General features: G+C 39.2%; 2 protein-coding genes across 4 annotated transcripts; both read left to right on the top strand.

Annotated features, from left to right (window-relative positions):
- The first annotated feature begins 353 nt into the window (after positions 1–353).
- prpf18 (PRP18 pre-mRNA processing factor 18 homolog (yeast)) lies at positions 354–6799 on the top strand. 2 transcript variants are annotated; one of them, XM_085281924.1, is made up of 11 exons: positions 354–520; positions 866–943; positions 1170–1196; positions 2768–2869; positions 2990–3103; positions 3289–3435; positions 3591–3659; positions 4201–4341; positions 4426–4497; positions 4568–4723; positions 6235–6799. In XM_085281924.1, the coding sequence occupies exons 1-11, from the start codon at positions 455–457 to the stop codon at positions 6313–6315; spliced, it is 1053 nt and encodes a 350-aa protein (XP_085138050.1). In that variant the 5' UTR covers positions 354–454; the 3' UTR covers positions 6316–6799. The 2 variants fall into 2 exon arrangements, with proteins under 2 accessions (XP_085138050.1, XP_085138051.1); XM_085281925.1 differs by lacking the exon at positions 1170–1196.
- Positions 6800–10334: 3535 nt separating this feature from the next.
- On the top strand, positions 10335–21395 carry LOC146569551 (uncharacterized). 2 transcript variants are annotated; one of them, XM_085281085.1, is made up of 5 exons: positions 10335–10967; positions 13883–14059; positions 17990–18199; positions 19673–19886; positions 20358–21395. In XM_085281085.1, the coding sequence occupies exons 1-5, from the start codon at positions 10482–10484 to the stop codon at positions 20534–20536; spliced, it is 1266 nt and encodes a 421-aa protein (XP_085137211.1). In that variant the 5' UTR covers positions 10335–10481; the 3' UTR covers positions 20537–21395. The 2 variants fall into 2 exon arrangements, with proteins under 2 accessions (XP_085137211.1, XP_085137212.1); XM_085281086.1 differs by lacking the exon at positions 13883–14059.
- The last annotated feature ends 1305 nt before the right edge of the window (positions 21396–22700 follow it).

The raw sequence follows: 22700 nt of genomic DNA, 5'->3' as shown, positions 1-22700 counted from the left end.
ATTTCCCTGTTTGGATTGAACCTGTTTCGGTCCATTTTGATGCTTGACACAATGGGATCATAGTGGTGAGTTTAGAGGTTTGCAGGCTTGGAGCAATGCACTGGGCCCCGTCATTGTCCTCACAGCAGAACATGGTGTTCATAGTTGTGGTTTAATTGTTGGGTTATCCCAATATTTGGCTAAATACTGTGCATACATATCCAGAAAAGAATACATAAAGGAGTATCTCTTTTTTACTGTCTATTTGACCTTATTATTTTGGTGTCCTCTTAAATTCACTGAAAAACAGATTCATTTGACACAGATTACATTGTGTTCTAATGCTTTTATTTTGAAACAACTATTTTGAAAATTCTAAAAAGCTTCATGTTACCTTCCGGTTTAGGCAAGCGCGTTTCAGACTAACGCAGACTAACCTTAATGTGCTGTTTTTTTGTTAAAATAAACCTTTCAGATGGATATACTTAAAGCTGAGATCGAAAGAAAGAGGAAACTCCTTGAAGAAAAGAATCTTGTTGACGTAAGTATCCGACGAAGTTGCTTGTTATTGTTAGCTTGGCTACGTTGCTAACACGTCGTTTAACCAGGCTAGTTAAGTATTTTTAGAATGATCGTTTTTCATCCATATCGATAGCTTTATCTATAAAGTACTGAACTCCATCTGCAGTAGAATATAAAGCTAACTTTAGGATTAAGCTAAACACAGAGCTGTAGTTTACGAATTGTAATTGCTGCTACGTAACAGAACATTAACTTTATAGTATCACGATTTAAGCAGAAATTCTGTTATTTATACCGTTTAAACTTATCCTAACATTTAATTTTTTTAATGCAAACATAAGTACCTGCTTCTTTTTCTTTCCAGGACTCAAAAAAATTCTTTAAAAGAGCTGAGCTCTCACAGAAGGAAAGAGACGATTACTTCAGAAGATGCGGATACAAGGTTCATGTCAACATCACTCTGCTTCTCACTCTCTCGATTTTCCTGAGACACTCAGACTTATTTAATTCACTGTCTGGCTTGGTTAGTGTGACACAAAAATAACGAGTAAACCTTCTGCCAGCAAAAAGATAAGGACAGGTGTTGATACTCAGGTGTACAACAGTGTCTGTATTTGTGTTTACTGTGGTGTTTTCCCCCAATTTGCCTCTGCTGCCTGCATCTGTAGGTTCAGAGAGAGACTCCTGAGAGCCAGGTATGGCATTGCACAGTGAAAGTAGCCAACAGGATGCATGATAAAAGGATAAAACACACTGTGTCCTAAACGCTCATGCTTCCTAGGCATCCTTTCTGGAAGTTCTTACTGAAATCTGTTGGGATGAAAACCTAAAAGATATAGCGGAGGGCACATTTTCTGGTTGTTACAAATAACCACACGAGCACTGGATATTTTGGTACAGGATGCCTGGACTCACCTAGTAGTAACTTATTGTATAATAACTGGATATCAGCTTTACACAAATGGAAATATTCACCAGCTCACTTCTGCTGGATAGATTTAGACTTTTCAAGGTGATTTTAAAATTTTATCAATAAGATGAAAGCATTTGAAAGCTTGATTTAAACTCACCTGCATTCTGTGGATGCTAAACTGTGTCATTTCCAAATTATCAACATAGTTTAAATGTCATATAAATGAAATATTTATATGTGCCACAGTCATTATCACAGCTTTGCCTTATGCCAGGCTAGTTATGTATTACAGCCACTTGTCAGAAAGCAAAGGAACACGGAAAGGAAGCTTCAAAGCAAAAGTGGGACACTGCCACGGTGTTGATTTCAGCATGGGATAATGTACTGAAATGAAAAAGTGTTTTTGTTATCAAGCTCTGCTTCTTATTTTTGCAGTTAATTTGTGACATAAGCTTTTAATATTTAAGCAAATTATGGTGTGCAACATGTTTACCGTGACATTTTAACAGCTGCTCAGTGGCAGATTGTATTTATGTTATACTTTGTGCAAAGCTTAAAAACCTGGCTCATTAAGCCATTCTCTTTGTACACGGGCAGCGTACTATGTTTTATTTAAAGCGAAAGAGCTGTTGTTTACTGAGAAGGCTTTTTGTCACCATTTGCTGGTTCTTTTAGATTGTGCTTTTTAAACCACAATCTAAGAGTGCTGGCATGCATGTGCCTTTTAAAGCATGATTTGGGTATATTTTGAGTTTTGTTGTGCAAAGAATACAGAGTATCTTTTTCCTGTGTTTAGGCCTGATGGGTGATTTAGACTTCTGTGGGAAATCTACCTTGTTACTTACGTTGTAACCAAAAACACTTTTTAACCCTATGCTGTAACCTTGCATGTAATCTGATGTAACTACACAGCAGGTCAACACAGCCCACAACGGCTAGGGTTAACAAGGGTTTTCGGTTGCGTTGTAAGTTAGGATTTAAATTTCCCGCAGAAGCCTAAATCACACATAAGATGTTACAGCCGCTAAAGTTATCATGTTGGTGTAGTGTTTGTTATATGCTTTCTTTTTTGGTAACTTATTGTGTTACTTGTCTTTCTTGAAGAGTTGCCGGTAAGGGAGTGGTGTGAATGTTTGCAGTTCTGTTTATTTTGTTGATGCCTTTTTGTCTCTTTGGTCATGAGGTCTCAGCTCATGAAGACATTGCAGATGCTTTTCCCCCCTCATTTCTTTTGTAGTAGTTTTATTTGTCATTTTGCCAAGAAACATTAGATTAAATTGAGATCCTCCAAATTGCCTTCATGTTCTTCCAGTAATGCTGGTGTATTTCTGTTCCCTCAATATTGTCCATAAGATTGAGAAGAAAGAGGAAGATGAGCCATCCACTTCAACTAATCCAGTCTTGGAACTGGAGCTCACAGAAGAGAAGCTCCCAATGACACTTTCACGACAGGAGGTGAGTCAGTATAAAACATCAACACTTTCTTTTCATTCATTTTCCTTTAAATATCATAACATTTCATTTTCTTACCACCAAGTGAATAAATATTTCATTTGCATCACTGTTTTTGTGTAGGTTATTCGACGACTTAGAGAACGAGGGGAACCGATCCGATTGTTTGGCGAGTCCGATTATGATGCCTTCCAGAGGCTCCGGAAAATTGAGATTCTGGCCCCAGAAGTAAACAAGGTAGGATTGAGTGTTAACTGGATTTTGGAAAAAACATGCAGTTGAAATTCACATTCATTCCATCTACTCTGGAAAATTGCATGCCACTTTAAATGTTCTTGATTGTATTTAGGAGAGATTGAATTTATTTTAGTGTCAGAATGCTGATTGACACTCATAATATTTGCTGTTTTAACTGTGCCAAGGGCTTGAGGAATGATCTGAAAGCCGCCATGGACAAGATTGACCAGCAGTACCTGAATGAGATTGTTGGAGGAACAGAGTCAGGAGAATTGGACACACAGCATGACCTAAAAGTGCACGAAGAAAACACCACAATAGAAGAACTTGAGGTACAGTGCAATGTCCAAGAAAAAAGAATGAATCTCCAGTTATTAAATAGCTTCTCTTTTTGTCAGATAAATTTTCGGACACAGTTTGTTTTGTTTTCAATCATTTTATGTTTGTGGGTGGTGTTTTTGTGTTAATAATGAAAATATCCCCCTAGGCTCTTGGAAAAACTCTTGGAACAGGTGACGATGATGGAGACCAGGATGTTATTGCTAAATTTTTGAGGGTAAGAATTTCATGCTTGACCTTTTGATCTAAAGTTTTTATTAATTTACACAAAATGTTTTGGTTTTTTAGATGGTGAAAAACAGGAGCTTTTCTCTCATTTCACTATGTATCTATTACTTAACTCTAGGGGAGGTCTATATAAATAGGAAAAGTTGTAAAACTAAAGTTAAAATTCCATAAATCTACACCCTCCGCAATTTCCGAAGCTTTCCAGTGGGGCTAATTGGTGTCTTTTTTGGGGCCAATTCTGGCCCCTGGGCCTTACTTTTGACACCCCTAGTTTACAGGGAGCTCTTGGGTAAATATTAATAGTAATTAAAAAATTATATACTACTATACCTGCTGCTGTTCATATGTTTACATAGTTTAAAAAGTTTAACCTTTTGCACCATTATCAAAAGGAGAATTCATTATGAGTTATTTTTATTATATTTATTTCTTTTATTTGTTCTTTTTCAAATGGGTCAAATAATGGACATTTGTCTAGTGTTAGTTACCACTGCATTTCTTGGAAACGTTTTCCTGTTGTTGGACTCTAGTTTCTTCTTGGCGTTTGGGCCAAAGATCTGAACAGCCGAGAGGACCACGTGAAGCGCAGCGTTCAGGGCAAGCTGGCCAGTGCGACACACTCGCAGACCGAGTCTTACCTCAAGCCTCTCTTCAGGAAGCTCAGGAAGAAGGTAATTTTTGTGGCTCGAGCAAAACAAACTATGGTGCATGGTTCTTTCATGTGTGGATTTACTTTTCATCATTATCTTTTACAGAATTTACAAGCTGACATCAAAGAGTCAATCACAGACATCATAAAGTTCATGTTGGAGAGAGAATATGTCAAGGTATGATAATATCATGTAGCCCCTGTTGTTATTTTTGCATCCATTATAAACTTTCCTAAATGTCTTTTAGGCAAATGATGCATATCTACAGATGGCCATTGGTAATGCCCCTTGGCCAATTGGTGTGACTATGGTGGGAATCCACGCCCGTACAGGACGAGAAAAGATCTTCTCCAAGCACGTGGCCCACGTTCTTAATGACGAGACGCAGAGAAAATACATTCAGGTTAGACCCAGAGTTATACACACTTATGTTTTTATGCTAACCTGTTGCTGAGACAGACACGAACAGCTTTAGATATCACGGCTGAGTAGTTATTCCTATTTTACTTTTTGAAGTCCTCCACCTGGGGTGCATGTGCAGCGTGTGTAATTGGTGCAGTATGTTGTAAATGTAAATTCCTCACTGACGAGTCAGCGCTTTGGAAATTGACATTACCCTGACCCATGCAGGCTCAAAGATATGGAAATATAATCAAGGCTTCAGAGTGTTTTCACATCTATAATTTGTTTTGTCTGATCTGATTCAGTTGATGAATTTTTTCATACGGTTTGATTTTAGCTGCGTCTGGGGCATGGGCAACAAAAGTACAGGAAGAAGGTGCTGTGTTCTGGAGTAGTTGGCCTGTGGTTGATTTTACAGCTAGTTGCTATAGTTAATGCACTCTGGCCATGTATGGTGCTATGCCACATTCCAGAATACAAAGCGTACCTGGTTACGGCAAAAGCATTTAGCTCAAACTTGCACTGTACGCCTTGTAATTAGGTCAGGTATATTTTTTTTGTAACCGAGTTCAATCGTTGTGTTCACATCTGCACAAATGAACCACACCCAGTGAGAAAGCGAATCATAATTTGATTCAAGCAAACCAAATAGTACTGGTGGGAAAACACCTTAGACTTTAAAGATTACAACTTGAAACATTTTTAAAAGTTTTTAAAGATTGTTTTAAAAGATTTTTAAAATGTTCATATGGTTTTACACGCAGTCATGTGTGTCCTCTTGATTTCGGTGGTGTTTTTATGTAAACCAAAAAACTGTGACCAAAACATATTTCTATGGAAAACAAAATTTACTCCTGTCCTTCAGGCGACTTTTAAAATCATTATTAGGTTGGCGTTTGTTTTCAGGACAGCGTCCCGCATTTAAGTGTATAAGAGTTAGTACAATCGAATTACCACTGCATGTTTAAGACAGTGTGTATTCGTGGACGTTATGAACATGCTCCTTGCAATTATGCAGTGTGTTTACATTATTTGGTGGTTATTAACAAATTGGCATTAGAATTCTGCCCCATGAGGAAAACATTATTGTAACATTATTGTAAAGACCCTACTTAAACTTACCCTTAAGTAGGGTCCTTACCTTACAATATAAAGCTCCTTGAGGCAACTGTTGTTGTGATTTGGCACTGTGTAAATAAAATTGAATAGAAACAGATTTTTAACAATATGTTATCATTTTCGTTATAGTTGTGCATCCCCAAAAACTCTGTAAAAACTTAATATTCTAGGTTATATTCATATTTTTTAAGGCTTACATTGTTTATTTGGCACCTGAGTGTTTAAAAGGGAAAACAATATTTCTAGGCAATTTAGGAAATGAGCTCCTTGGCATGCCCAGTAATAATGATATAACCTTACTCTTGTCTTCTTGTAGCCTGAAGTCTCCGTTTTTAAACGCTTTTCACTCAAACTTTAATTTTCTTGATTGATTTTTTTCCCCTTTCTCTACAGGGACTAAAGAGGCTAATGACCATCTGCCAGAAACACTTCCCTACTGATCCATCAAAGTGCGTGGAGTACAATGCTCTTTAACTCGTTATTTAAGCCTGCCTGATCCGTTGTATCGCAGTTCAACGTTGGATTTTTTTTTCTTCCTTTTTTCTTTTTTTTGTACCTTTTGAATTTTGGTTGTGGCATAATCTTCTTTAGTAAGGGATTACTCTGGAAAAGATGTCTACATTAAAGAAGACTGGGTTCAGTAAGCCTGTTTATGTACAGTCAATATTGTGCCAACTTGTAAGAGTAAAAAAACCATTTTGTATTTCAACTCTTTTGTCCCAGTAGACTTTACGTCCTTCGTTGCAAACATACTGGGAAAATCTAGAAAGTTACTGTGGCAGAGAGCATAAATTTATTTGGATGCTTTTAATTTTAATATAGACTCTAACTCTTAACATCAACAAATGCTTTTCATGCTATGACAGTGTAAGTTTAATTACACCTGAGGTTTCATGCTTTTCATGCTGTTTTCTGTGCACTTTCTTTAAGAAAACAATAAACAAAAAGAAAAAAGTGATCACTGTCATTAAAATATTTTTTCGTATTTTGTTTTTTTGAACACCATACATCGAAACTGTTTTTTAAATAAAGTGTTAAGTATTAATTTCCCCTTTTAAATGAGATTAAATGAGTCAAGATTTGTTTTCTCATAACCTTAGCTGCAAAATTCACATAATAGGCCAATGATTTCTTAAATTAGTAAGATGATCTCAAATGAAGTACTCTCACCATAGCATGCTTCAGTATCTTCTTTATTGCTCATGTTTTTAAGAATTCACTGGCAATATTCTTGTAAGATATAAATACATAATTTAAGAAATCATTGGCCTGTTATGTGAATGACTAAACTGCAATCCATTTGTTGAAAACTAGATTTGCACAATGATTGCTGATTAAAAACCCTCCGCTATTTTTTTTTTTTTTTTTAAGACGCTAACAGCCAGCGTCATAATTCTGACCTTATTAAACAGAGTAACCATGGTGATATGATGTGCTCCTTGTTGTGATAGCACGTTCTCAGCTGCCTGAACCCACGTCACTACAGTTTCAGGCTGTCAAATCCAACCACGTCACTGGAGACCCAGCTGGCAGGTTGACAGTTGGCAGTGCAAATACCGTGAACTAGTGCTGGATTTTCCTCTGAACTTTCTCCCAGGATCCACGTCTAATTCAGCGGAAAGAAGACTGTCTCCTTTCAGCAGTTACAGTGGGGAAGCATTTGAAGTCGAGAAATAACATGTGAAGTAATCTACCCTGTGAGGCTTTTATCTTTTAGTCCTTGGGACGAAGTTAGGCTAAATATTTTGGCTTTTTTCCCAGTACATCACTGTCAGCAGAGATGTTTGCCAGGGCCTTGTAATGGTGAATGATGGTCAGGAGGAAAGTATTTAATTCAGTGTAAAAAACAAAACAAAGAAACGTCATTGTATCCTATAATACCCGAGGGTTTCTGTTAGGTGTTGATTGGAAAAATAAAATGAATATTCAAAATTAAATAAAGCCAGGTTGTTAATTACTCAGGTTTGGACCGGAATGCTAACTACATGCGACCAACAGCAGGCCACGCTGTGCGGTAATGATCAGATGGCCTTACTCAGGCAAATGTCAAATTGATAAGTCCAAAGCAGATCCTAGCACAGTGGGCAACAAGGGCAACATGGCTAAGAAACACCATCACTATGGGGGAAACTGTGCAGCAAGGCAGAGGATATTTGAATTGAACAACTGTATTTATATATATTAGCTCACTCTCAGCTGAAATAATCACTAAATTGTTTAACCAATGACAGAAAACACGCTAGGTTTATAGCCACAACTTGTTTTTCCCAACACTGTTGAATTATACATCAGAATAACTGTTTCTTTGACACGCTCTGCAAAAGGCTCTTTGTCTAATTAAAACACAAATATCCGATCCATGTTAAGTCATTGTCTCTGTCTCTTGATCATCCTCTTCATTTCACTCCAACTTGTCCAAAACATTGAAATGTGAAAGAAGACTACAAAGTAATAGCTGGCCCCATCCCATTCTCTTGGCAGTGAGCCTGAAGAGAGGCGCTGATTGTGCGCTGATTTGTGCCTGAACTCCCAGATAATAATGAGGGTTTGTATTCATTATGTGAGGGTGTAACTTGTTTTCTGTCTAATGACCTGCAGATCCACGGGCAGGCCCTTTGCTGGCTGTAAGATGTGGGAAAACCTGATGAAAATTTGCTCTCTGTGCTCCTTTTTGCTCAGGCGAAAGACTGCTGTGGGACCCATGAAAGAGACAATCAAAACACATTACAAATTCTAGGATTTGTGAAAGGATTATCTCCAGCTACAGAATGTAGAAATTAAAGCTGAATGTTGCTCTGATGCTTGGTTGTTTTCCAATTTATTATTTCAAGCTAAACGGTGCCAAAAATAGCTAAAGGTTATTCTTAGATTTGGCAAGATTTGTTTTTTGCATTGAGTTAGTTCCAGAAAGTGGTCATCAGTCATTAAAGATGATTTCAGCTCAGCACTTTATTTTGGGTGACCATTCATTTTCCTGGAAAAGCCCCTTCTGTGTAATGCCACTTTGTAGGTTTGAACTGTAATTAGAGCTTCATTCCTCTTTTCATCTGAACTGGCTGGACTGTATGATCGTTGCCAGGCACCTTAGTAGAGGTGGAAACCAATTACCAGTGAAGGTATAGCGTGTCACACCAATATGTCGTGTTCTCGCTTTCCCTCTATCTTTTGTTTTTTTTTTCCTCTCCTTTATTCTCTCTTTCAAATCTTTGGCACGATAAATGGGTTGATAAATATGCAGATTGTTCCTACATAATCAGAAACAAATATAGCAAAATAGCCATCCTTGTCAGACTACCTAAAGGCTTTGTCTCATCTGGAGCCACTTACATAAAATGATGTCACGGTCACCTATAAAGTGTTTATAAGCAGGGCTCCAATGGGGCTTAAAGGTCAGAGAATCTGTTAAAATGCTAAGTATGATGAATGAGATGCATTGTAATAATTCTGTGGTAACAGCAGAGAAATCAGAAGTGATGGAGGATTCTGGTGACGTGTGTCTTTAACCTTTTTGATTGTTTTTTTCATAAAAATGTGAAAGGAATTGTGTGGATGGGCCTCTTGTTTGTTATTGCGAAGACATAACATGTATAAAACAGGACTAAAAAGAACATTGCTTTTGCATCCTCAACTGCTGCTTTCAATTTGCCAAGAAATCAATTTTCAAAGAGCAGCAGCACCACAGAAATGCATCTTTTCATATGAATTGTCCTCAGAGGAGCCATCACCATGGTGAAGCATCTTCCGAGCGACTGCCTTCTTTAGTTCACGGAGGAAATGAAATAGAAATGAATCAGAAAGGGAAAGAATAGACAGAAGTGCAGGCATACTACATTAAATACAGATGGCAGCACACATGGTCCTTTGACTGCATTAACTACATAACACAGTTGGATACATGAGAGATTAGAAAGGATGTGAAGCTTTCCTACAGGCGGATGTGATTTGCAGTACAGTCTCCAATACCTCCTCTCTTTTTGCTTTCCCCCCCAAACAGTCGATCAGTCAGATTTGTTAACTCTTTCTTTCTACTGTTATGAATGTGGGAATGCAACACTAATGTTGGTCAAATGTTGGTACACTGCTTGAAGTCCTGCTTTGGCGCAGTCGGTTTACAGTGGCACGAACCTTGTGCCACTGTGTGTGTGAGAGTGTGTGAGGGAGAGAAATAGAGTATCGACGTTTCTTGTTTTAGAAAAGGTAAATCAATAATTTAAACCAAACAGTCTGCGCGCTTTTCTGTCAGGCATCCATCAGGATCCAGGAAAGAGGAATGGGGAACTGCTTCTTTTTATGAAGTCTTGGTGCTTTCATAAGTGTGTGCGTATACTGCCTGTGTCAGACTGCTCGCTTTCTGCTGACACTCAGGACACACACCTAAGTGTACTCTAGGCGAGACAGAGAGGGGGAGAGAGAGAGAGAGAGAGAGAGAGAGAGAGAGAGAGAGAGAGAGTGGAGCTTGCAGCGGCGAGGCAACTTGCAGCTGAAGGAGCGAGGAGAGGACACATGAGGCCGGTCGCAGCTGATCAGGCTCTGTGCATGAAGCCTGCTTCTATTTTACCGTGTACGAGAGAACGGCAAGCTGATTAAAACAAGAGGGGATAACGCTCCACACGTTAAAAAGCCCGAACTGCTCTCGCGGTATGGACGGGTTACAGTCACAAAATGCTGGAGTTGGTGGCATCGCGGAAGACGCGGAGGAAAAGTATCGCGCACTCGCCTATGACACTGCTCTGAGCACTTTGGTGGCAGTGGCCCTGTATGTCGTGATAAAAGTGAGCCTGGACGGCTTCAGACAGTGGCGGGCCAAGATCTCCGTGCTCGTCGTGGGTTCGGGACCCGTGGGACTGACGGCCGCGCTGGTTGCTGTCCGCTCCGGGAAGGTGCTGAAATTGACCGTGCTGGACGAGAGGTACCGGACCGCCCTGCTCTCCCGGCCCCAGCAGATCGCTCTGGATCCCCGCAGTGTGAAGTTTCTGCTGGGACTCGGGGTGGACTTTGATAACATGGAGGGCTGCTGGCATAACGATCATTTTTTCACCAGAATAGGCGTGTTTCAGGAGTACCTGCTGAGCATCCTGGAGCAGAAGAAACAGAGGGTGGACGTCAAGGTGCAGCTGGGAACCAAGGTATGCCCTCTTCCCCGATTTTAAGTTAGCTCAATGAGTTGATAATCGCACGGTCTCTGTATGCAACATGTCTTGAATCTCCTCGGTGTTTTCTGTGTTATAGATAACTTAATTCTCAAAATAATCCTCACTGTGCTCACTGAAAAAGGATACACAACTTCATTTCGTTCAATTCATTCAACACAGACGCCAGTGAGCTGAGGAGAAAATGTGCGATGAGTCAGTCCAGAAAAAAGGCGGAATTCCCACGCTACCTCATTTTGCAATGACTGACTGTCAAAACCCGATTCTCCAAAAGACTCTGGTGTGTGCCTCCACTCCAGCAGGGGTCTGATAGCCATCAGTGATGGTGACATAGATGTATGTCCCTGTGTCTACTCGAAGGCTCAATCTCAGGCTCCCAGTGAACCATTTCTGATGCTGCATCTCACTTATTCGTTTTTCTTTTCTTTTCTTCTTTTTTTTTGCATTTAAGAATCTTATTCTTCTTTTTGTATATCTCTCAGCACGACACTGAACTCCCCACTGAAACACGAGGTACATTTTATTTTATATATTGGCAGCAAAGAGTGAGCCTTCAGCCTTACATTTCATTTTCTGTAGATCAGTTTGATCATTCACTCTAGTCACAATATAAAGTTACTACTGAACCATTTTCCTAGGTCCTCACAAAATACTGTAAAAGGTCAGAGTGAAACCGCCAGTTGAAATAACATGTTATGTAAGCTGACCTCAGACCCGAGGAGAATCCTTTCTACAAATGGCAGAATTACAGTAAACACATCCCAACCTAAACACATTATAGCACAAAAATAAAACTGATTTCACATTGTAATACTTTTTAAAATCCATTCTATTTTTTATAGATTTCCACAGTGATTTTTTAAAAGGGATTCCCACCCCAAATTCATAATAACTCTGTATTCCTGCACCTGATGCCATGACACAGCCTTGATGATGAAATAATGACTGATATACCTGTTGTGAGCTTGTTTTTCATAGTTTTCATAGCATTTACTCACCAGCAGCTCCGGTCCTCCTGCAGCTAGACTTCAGCTCATGACAAAGAATTAACCTACTAACACAAAGACCTCAGAATGGTTGCCCAGAGTGAAGCTGTCATTGCTCAGAGTGGGCAAACAATGGTTAAGTGTTCAGTGAATATTTGTGGCATGACTGGAAAATAAAGCCTAGATTTTATGAATGTGGGTGTTTTATGATGTTTTTAGTACACTTTGATGTTTCCCTTCTAACTACTCATCAAACAGAATGAAAGCATTATTTAATCTGTCAGACCGTATCATAGCTGATGCTGCTTTTTTGGCTCTGGCTAGGAGCCGCTCATCTTTCCTCTGCTCTTCAGTGACTCACTAACCTTTGGAAGGTGGAAGACGAGGTCAACAAACACATCTGACTTCAATTATGTTTAGAATCACTGCCAAGTTCACAATTTCTTCTTTATTAGAAAGGGCAGTGGGTGTGATGACAGGTTTTTTTTTTTTTATCTCCTAGCCCATCAAAGCTTCAAAGATCTGAGAATAGAAAAGGTGTCTTTTAAATCATCTCTTCACTGTATAGACTAAATGGATTAAATACAGATCTATTAGGCTATGAGCGCTTATACCCTCTGTATAACCCTTTTATTGTCCCTTTAAGCCTGTTACTGTGTACCCAACTTGGTCTGATCCTTCTCCTCCTATCCACAGGGTAGGAGGTATTGTTTAACTTTGAGGCCGTCATGCATACAACATGACTGTAATAAAGGTCTAAAAGATGTGCAGCTGCTGAGAGAAACATAGCCTTTGGAGGCTATTGGTATATTTACAACCCATCTGCCACTTAGATTAGTAAGTAGAGGAAGAACAGGTCAGCCAGCTGGTCAAGGAGCAGATGCAAAAATGCCAAATGCAGAAAAAGCAAAGATGAAAATAGCAGTAAATGTAAAACGTAATTTTAAAAAGTAGAGGTTTCAATATTTTGGGTAAGAAAATAACCAGTTTTGCCCTTTCATTCAGTGAAAGTTTTAGCTAACTTACATTGGCTTCCTGTGAAATTTCTATTGATTTTAAAATTCTTTTACTCATTTATAAAATTTTAAATAATATGGCGCCGAGCTGTTTAACAGAACTTCTCCATTTGTAACCCAAAAAAAAGCACTAAGATCTTCTAACCAGATGCTCTTAATGCAACCTAGGTCTAGGCTGAAAACCAGAGGCGATCGTGCCTTTGCTATCGCAGTACCTAGACTATGGAACAATCTCCCTATTGCCCTTCGTACTTCTGAGTCTATTCAGTCTTTTAAATCTCTCTTAAAGACTCATCTTTTTACTTTGGCTTTGACTTAAGTTAGCTGACTATCATTTGGCTGGTTTCAATGTTTGTCTTGTGTTGCTATTGTCTTGCTGTTGGTAAATTATTTCACTCGCTCCTAATTTGTGAAGCAGTTTGATCGACATTGTTGCTTTTAAATGTGTTATATAAATAAATTTTGATTTGATTTCAGTTTTATGAAGATTCTCTGAATCTTTAAATGATTCACAAGAAAAGTTTAGCTACCTGCCCGTGCTTTATTTTACAAGCTGGTGAACCTCCCCAGTCAACCTTCCTTCACCCTCTTTTTTCACACACCTTTTTTGATTGCATATATTTCAAGAAACAATTCTTGGATTATTAATTTTTTAAATGTACAAGGTTTAAAGTTTACACAGCATCTCACCTCTACTTGGAAGAAGGATTGTAGTTGCAGCCATGTTAACCTCTATACAATTTGTAACATTTTACCTGTTTTGCAGGTAAACTAGCCTGTAATTTACGGGTTGCTTAATAGTTACAGCCAGAACTCCTTTACAAGCTTTGTTATCTTCACTTCTTTGATAACTGGCTGTTAACTAATTTATTATTCCTTTTTGTTTTAGTTCACTGAGGATTACCTGCGACAGATTCCACACAATAATTGGCCACGTGTGATTGTGGTAGCTGATGGATCTTGTGGCGACTCCTGCTCTGTGTTGGGGATCAGCTCTGACTACACTGTGGAGTCCTGCCATGCATATGGAGCTAATGCAACTATAGAGAGATTAGACCAGAGACAGGTTAGGAAATGCGCACACACACACACACACACACACACACACACACACACACACACACACACACACACACACACACACACACACACACACACACACAATGATCTGATGCATGAATGAGCATTATGCAAAGACTAAAGAAAGCATGTGAGCACAAAACAGTCAACAGGTTGTCAGTTGTGTAAAGAATAAACACAGTGAAGGGATGTCCCACTGTGGATGATTTTATTTGGACTCCCATAAAGCTAATCTGGGGAGAAACTGATGTAGACCAGCCGATAACAGCCTCACACAATATATGAGTCATATGAATAGCCAGATTTCGGAAGACTGTTGAATCTCATCAGCATCAACAGTAGCTCTATTTTGATTTTACTCATAGAATTTGAAAAAAGCAGCTGCTGCTCTGATGGAGCAGGTGAAGGCAATGATAAAGCTTTGGATTTATTACACTCCCCTCGACAGACTCATAATCTGCTCCTGGCTCGGTGAATATGAATTAAGGTATCAGAACATCAGCTGTGAGGGTTTTTTTTTTTACACACTATGTTCTAAAGGTTAGTTTGCATCACATACGTGACTGACCAAGAGAATTACAGCACTGTGTAAAAGTATTAACCCAACCCCTCATTTCTTTATATTTTGCTACAAAAACAGCAAATAGCTGCAATGATTTATTGAAACATCAGCAAAAATGCTTAAAAAATATAGTATATGAGGCAAAAAAAAAGAGTTTGTACAGTCCAACAGGATTGAAAGTCAATATTTAACACCTTTATTTTTTGTGGCCTTTTGACATCTAAACATCCTACCAGACTTTATTCTCCTAGTATTTTACAGGATTGTCTAAATGTTGTTCAGCAAACCTTAAACACACGTTAATATGCTTTTTCTTCAGCAATGAACTCTTGCGTGGCGAGCGTTCATACAAGCCACAGCAATGCAGTGCTTATTCTTTTGGGCTCTTGGACAGCTCTTCTCATAGTTCCTTCCACCTGGTTGTAGCAGTTTTATGGTGAAATTGGAACCTTCAGTAGTTTTGAAATTCTTTTGTAACCAATCCCATCGGTATGTTTTGCAGCTATAAGGTTGCAAAACATTGTTAATGAGACTCCTTTTTTATGGGCCATCAGTTGGGACTGAACCAGCTGATATTAATTTGCACTAAATGGCAAGATTGTTTTATAATTACTGATACATTTCAGCTGGTGTCGTGACTTTCCACGCCTTTTTGCACCTCCCTTTCTTCATGTGTTCAATACTTTTTTTCTGTGTCATTTCTCATTATTACACATTTGTTTCCATGTGTAGATTGGATACGTTGTTACCGACATCTGGTGAGAATTTCATGTTAATAACGCCTTTAGAAATAGATTTACTTGGAAAATTTGTGATGTGTTCAATACTTATTTTCCACTGAGATCATTTCTGATGAACCTCCAGAGAACAATAGATGGATCATTTGAAAAGCCATGTTTATCTGCTGAAGATAGTTTCATAGGCCTGCAGCTTCTTGTTTTGTCCTCTGCTTATCCCGTTTCCTCAAATATTTAAGGACACCATGATTTCAGGTAATAACTCTAACTTCTTGACAGAGAAATGCTATTTTATGCCTGTCAAACTGTGTTATCATAGGTCTTATGAAGATGAAGAAATTCGGTGAGGAAGTGGAAAGCAACACAAGAGGCCAACTTTGAGCCAATTGCACAAGTGCGGGATTTACAAAGGAGATGCTCTGTATCCCTGCTGCTGCCCTTTATAGGCCTGAACCCCCTCAGCCAGATCTTTAACAAGACTGACTATGAATACAAACTGCGGAATAGCGCAAACATAAGCCATCTCCTCTACATGGATAACACCAAGCTGTATGCCAAGAAGTAACTGATCATTGATCCACACCACTAGGATTCACAGCAATGACAATGGAATGTCAATGTGGACTGGAGAAGTGAAGTCAGATGGTAACAAAGAGAGGGAAGATCAGATCTGAGGGGTTGCACTGCCAGAAGGCAACATTGCAGACACTGAGGATAACTATAAGTACTTTGGAATCTCATGCGTATATGGGAACCACAAAGAGACAGCTAGGAAAGGTGCAACCACCAAAGATGCTAGCATGCAGACCGGCATAGTATACAACAGGGGTGGGGAACACCAGGCCTCAAGGGCCGGTGTCCTGCAGGCTTTATATGTGTCCTTAATCCAACACAGCTGATTTAAATGGCTAAATTACCTCATCAACATGTCTTGAAGTTCTCCAGACGCCTGGCAATGAACTAATTATTTGATTCAAGGTGTTTTGATCCAGGGTGAGATCTAAAACCTGCTGGACACTGGCCCTTGAGACCTGAAGTTCCCCACCCCTGGTATACAGGAACATCTGTGCCAAGTATGGCCTGGAAACCTAAGGTCAAAATGGAATACAACCCCAAAGGTGACTGAGAATGAGCAAGCTAATATCCTGGCAGAAACACCAGAGGGGAAACACACCAGCTACTGGTAGATAGAGCAGTCACCCAAGACTGTAAGACCAAACTGACCAACTTGTGCACCGCCTGGATTGACTACAAGAAAGCCTACGACTCTGTGCCTCAGAGAATCCTTTTATGGATAATGCCAACTACATACATGTCTATGGGACTTCCAGATGGTGACTGATAAACTGGTGTTTCCTAACCAACAAGAGTTGGTCATGGTGGATAAGCAGAGAAAGACAACTTTAGTGATATACCAAATATAGCTTAGATGTATATTTATACAGATATGCCAAATGATACAACATCAGGAAAAAGGAATATGAAAATGACCTGGGGCTGAGAGAAGAGCTAGGCAGGGGTCGCCAGAACACTTGGGGGCAGTGACTCTCAAACTAGGTGTCCAGCAGAGCTCCCCCCATTAGTGGATGCACGCCCTACTTGGGACCCAAACCCCCAACCTGCTGTTCTGAACTGCTGTAGTGTTACCATTACACTATGCAGCTGCTTTAGAGAGAGGGAGAATCCTATGTGGACAATGCCAGCCATACAAATTTAAGATAGAAACCATTAATAAAATCACAAATATGAGATGTCCATTGAAATGTTAGAGTCCAAAATCACATTCCTGCCAATCTTTTGAGGCAGAGATATTCAAAATGCTGACAAATTACATTTACATCAGTGCTCCTGATCCTGTCCAGACCATACAGGTAGTAGCTCTTGCTGGTTATTGCATGATTCATGTGGATGAAAGGTTGTTGTATTAGAGCATAGATTATCTACACTGACAACGCGTAGGGTTAATTTGGAGGAAGATAAATAAACATCGTCAGGTGAAAAGCTTCCAGGCTAATATCTGACTAATATCTGAACACAAGCATGGTCTCCCTGTATGCCACCATAACAATTCATATCACGTTCTCTGTAGTGGCGGTGTGGCTGCCTTTTATTGGCCACTTTTCTCTCTGGCTGTTTCCTGTAGTGATTGAATTTACCTCCCAGGATATGGCCTGGCCGTCCCTACTGTCCTTTCTATAGCCTCCCAGTGGCTGCCCTGTTCTGTCACTGTCTCCCTTGGCAGCACTAAATGCTGTTTGATCCCTCTGGTTTATGTCACTGAAACGAAAATGAATCAATAACAGCTTGAAGGAAAATGAGAAGTAACTGCTAGATTTAAGCATTAAATAAATATTAAGCTATTCTAAAGCTCCACTCATGTGAGCACAGCTCTACAGGCAGATATGGTGTGAATAGTAATGCCTGTTGATTTTTCCTGATGCACATCTTAAACACTCTCTGTATGTATATATGCATAGAGCTAGATTTCCTTACATGTTAATGGCCTAGTGATGATATGTAACATGACACTATTTCATTGCTGGTTTTTGCACATTTTATTCACTCTGATATAATTTCATCTAGAATTTGATCTCTTCCCTCTCTTTTTAAACTTTAGGTGCCCACTCCAGAGATCCGCGCTCACAGCCTTTACTTTGACCTGTCTGCCTATGGAGTGGAGGCCTTCAGAGAGCACAGAAACCAAACAACCAAGCCTGGCTTTCACTTGAAGATCTATGGCACTTTCAGAAACCGCTACATGGCCCTTGTCTGCCCTGCCTCTGACACCAAGATGGTTCGCTTTCTCAGGCAAACTGCACACTCCTCTGTAAGACTCTTTGTTGGCTCCGTTTTTGTTTTGTTTTTGTATACGTTATTGACAGGGACTCCAGATGATACATTTCTATGGCTATATTTAGCTGTTAATGTAGTAGAGAGGCAGATGATATTACCACTGGCTTTCACTTCTTTCTTAATCTGCCTATTCATCACTTTTCATTCAGCAAATGGCCTGTTAGTGTCTGCCTGTAGCTATGTGTGTTGGCCCGTGTGTGTTTTTTGTAAAAGCCAAAAAGAACCCAAGATGAAGAAATGGAGAAAGATGAAGTACACCCCTCTGTGTGTCTCTGTGTGTAGAGAAAGGCTGTCTGTAGTTATCTGTGTAGTCATCACCCCCCTGTGCTTCTTGTAGAGCACGTTCTTGGAGTTTTATTTGAAGTCTTCAGGTTTTCATGTCAAGTAACATCTTGATCATATGTAGCCTGTAGCCACAGCATGTAGTGTAGTATACACAGGTACTTAACAAGGCCATCTTTGGAGCTCTTGTTGCTATGTGGGTGGCCATTCAAATACACTGTTACTTGGTAACAGTTGACTGTGCAAGTAAGGGTCGAAGAAGAGCAGAGTTAAGCAGGGAGAGTGAAAGAAGAGGCTTGCCACTCAGTATGCTCAAGTTATGGTTGTCAGCCATCAGTGGGCACATTTCTTCTTCAGTTTTCGTGCACTGACATGATTTTTCACGAGTCAGTTCTGATGATAAAAGGAACAGTTTGCGTATGTGCAGAGCAAAACAGGCTATAAAGTCTCTCGTTTCATTACGAAATAATTTCCTGAGTATTTTAGTGGATAATCAAATAACTGTGTAATCTACAAACACACGCACACACAATGTCTCAGAGTTCCAAGATGAAGCCTGGGTTTTCTATTGAGTTAACAGAGCAAAACCGAATAATCTTTTATTCATATGATATATGACAAAGACAAGCGTTTTATATTTGATAAGGTTAGTTTTGCTTGACTATAGTTGTATATGGCTATAGTTACAGTTGCAATAGTTGCGAATTAATTTGTTCAAGCAAATCTTTTGATTAAAGTTTGAATCTGCTTTGGCTCATATAAACATTCATTAAAAAAGCTTTTATCAGCAAAGCTTAGATCTTTATGAACTTGCGATGGATTTTTGCAGATTTTTATTTTGGTAACATATATTTTGCACAGCCAGGCACATTAACACAGTTGTAAATAATAATCAGAACATATGATTATATTTACAACCCCAAATCCTCTCTATTCAGGGGCCAAATAGTTTTCCGTTTTTGTTTTTTGGAATTTTGTTGTTGTTTTTATCAAGGCTTCATTGTATTAAGAAAATTAAAACCTTCTTGTTGTACCTCTGTGGCAGGAGCATGATTAAGAGTAGTCCGTACTGTAGCCTTGATACATGTGTAAACATCATTCACCTCAAACATCAGTGGCCTTTAATCATGCTGGAAACTTTGCCGTTTTTGTTTGTTTTTCCCAGATCATGAAGAACATTTTCCATCAATCTTTCAATGCTTATAAGACCGACATAGAGCCTCGTCTCAACGATGTGACCCTCCATCACATGCAGTGCAGCCGTCGTCTCTTTGAGATTCAGCTGTCGCACAGACGCATCAGTGCTGCCTACATAGAAGGGGACAATGTGGCGGTCACTGTGGAGGGTGAGGCGGCACGTGTCCTTAATTTTGACACAGGTAGGTGTCTATAAAACATCAGTTATTGCACTGCCATGAAAAAGACAGTGTTTTTCCTCACATTCAGCAGGGGAAAAAAAGCTTTGAACCGATGAGAAAATTAAAAAGAGTAGGATAGGAGGAAAGAGAGATGCGAGGAGAGGATAAATCCCTTTTATGCATGCAGTATAGCACATGTTGATGGGTGTGTGAGTCATTACTGCACTCAGTGGCCTTTCAGCCGACGCTTATCTGCTTTTGTCTTAATGCTGCTGAATATTTATTAATGTGTCACCGTGTTGTTTTCATTTAGACCATAAGATTAACTTCAAGGTTTTATAGGCTGATATTTGTGTGCAAAATGTGGACTTCTTAAATATGTGTTATACCTTAACAGATAGATTTTATTTAATGGATTTATGCTGTGTGTGGTTTATCTCTCCCCCTTTCCTTTCCTTTCCTTTCCTTTCTCCAATTTCCTTTCCTTTGCAGGTTGTGGAGTGAATCTAGGCATGCGAGGCCTGGAGTCTATGGGGACCTTCATTTACCAGACAGCTACAGCTGTGGACCAGAATGATATTCTTGAGGCACTGTCAGCTAAGATGCTGCACTCTAGACAGGTGGCTGAAACCTTCAAGCAGACAGGTCTGGCTGAGTCAATGTATGAATGAAATAGCAGAATGACTTAACGAATGCATATTGCCATCTAGTGGAAAGTGGTGGTGGATTGTTTAGTGAGTGTTTGCAATGAATCATGCAAATCATGCAAAAAAATAAGTAAATAAATAAACAAAACAAAAAAAGGACCACTGGGGTGTCTCTATGGCCAAGTGACTGAGGATACATACCACACCGGTTCAAATTTCCTGAGCAGTGAGTGTGGGGTTTGATTCCTGGCTGGACATATCTTTACTGATTTTCATGTCCTTGTTCTCTTTCTTAGTATTTTCCATTTGCTTTAATGTCTTTCTTTCTGATGTAATCTTTGACAAGAAAAGAAAACCAAAAAATAAATAATACTGCTATTGGTAAAGTACCAAATTTAGCTGTATTGTTATGTGGAGTGAATGAATCTATTCATGCTGGGAAACACAGAACCTGAAAACATTTGCATAACTAGACTAATAATCCACTTTCTTTAATTAGGTAAACATCTGACTTGCTGTCCTAAATCTAGCTGATTGCATTCTGTGACACACCATGTGTTCCTAGAGAAAAGCAGACAGAGCTTCAGCATCATGAGCTCGAACTGATGTCTAGTACACATGCAGAACAGCTGCTCTAAAGTGTTCTTATCTTTTTTCTGCGTGTATTTTTGTCTAATGATGTGGTGGTAATTATGGTGATGGTATTAAGTGTTTCCTAGAGTGGCCCATTTTTGTGTGCTGCCTTGTAAATGAGATTTTTTGGCATATTTTGAATATCTAACTGGAGTTTTCTATTCTTTTCTTAATATTTTGATTCAGGTAATTTAAAGCATTTCAGTGACATGAACCTGTTAAAGTGCTAATAAAGACTGTGACAAAGTAATTTTTGAAATTGATGATGTTTGCATAAAACCTTTCTTTTTAATTTTTTTTAATTAAATGCAGTTTAAAATGCAATAAAAACAACTACAAATGTAGAGTATATCAGTCAAGGTCTAAAATATCCCAAAGTTATACAAGCAAATATACAAATCATCATCATCTGTGTGTTATTATATGCACCAATAGTGTCTTGTTGATTACTTGTTGTAAATAAACTGGATGTCAAACTGTTTTCAGAGTAAACTGAAATAAAATATGAGTGTGCACTGTCAGCAAAACTCCATATGAAGTAGCACTTCCACCTAGTGGTATGTCCTGTTTGTTGCATCTGTGCAGTCTCAAATTTTAAAAGTCACGAGTCATGTTTTTATTCAAGACAGTGCAATATTTTTTAAAAATTTTATGTACTAAAGTACTATTTTAGCCAACTGCATGGCAGCAGCTCATAGCAGCCATTTCAATTTAGACATATAGACATGGTCAAGATCACCAACTCATATTCAAACTGAAGGGAGAAAAAAGAGAATTTGTTTGACTTTGAATATGGCATGGTTGTTCATGCCAAACAGACTGGTCTGCATATTTCAGAAACTGCTGATATCTAGGATTTGCAGAGTATGACCCGGAAAATAGAAAATATCCAGTGACCAGCCGCTCTCTGGGTGAAAATGCCTTGTTAATGCCGGAGGTCAGAAGAGAATGGCCAGATTGTTTTGAGCTGACAGGAAGGCGACAGTAACTCAAATATCTCATTACAAGTAAGGTAAAGAGAAAAGCAAATCACAACACATCAAACCTTGAAGCAAATGAGCTACAGCAGCAGAAGATAACACTCTGCATCACTCCTGTCAGTTAAAAGGAAATTAAGGCAACAATTTACATAGACTGAACAATAGAAGATGAAAATATGGTCTGATGAGTCTGGTGTGCTGCACCATTCAGATGGTAGAATCAGAATTTGGCATAAAACGCATGAAACCATAGATCCATCCTGACATGTATCATTTCAGTCTGGTGATGGTGTAATGATGTCCGAAGTGTTTTCTTGGCAAACTTTGGGTCCATTAGTACAAACACCACAGCCTACCGCAGTGTACCCGTCTTCTGATGTCTGCTTCCAGTAAGATAGCGCACAATGTCATAAAGCTCAGATCATCTCAGACTTTCTTTGAACATAACAATGAGTTCACTGTTCTCAAATGGCCTCCACAGTCTCCAGATCTCAATCCAATAGATGTGATGGAACAGAAGATTCCCATCACAGATGTGCACCCAGCAAATCTGCAGCAGTTGTGTTCCTGTCATG

The sequence above is a fragment of the Mchenga conophoros genome, linkage group LG7 (assembly GCF_057382185.1).
Source record: "Mchenga conophoros isolate Kocher_MC1m ecotype Shallow Benthic linkage group LG7, M_conophoros_male_GT1.1, whole genome shotgun sequence".
NCBI lineage: Eukaryota > Metazoa > Chordata > Actinopteri > Cichliformes > Cichlidae > Mchenga > Mchenga conophoros.
This window is presented reverse-complemented; position numbering and strand designations above follow the sequence as displayed.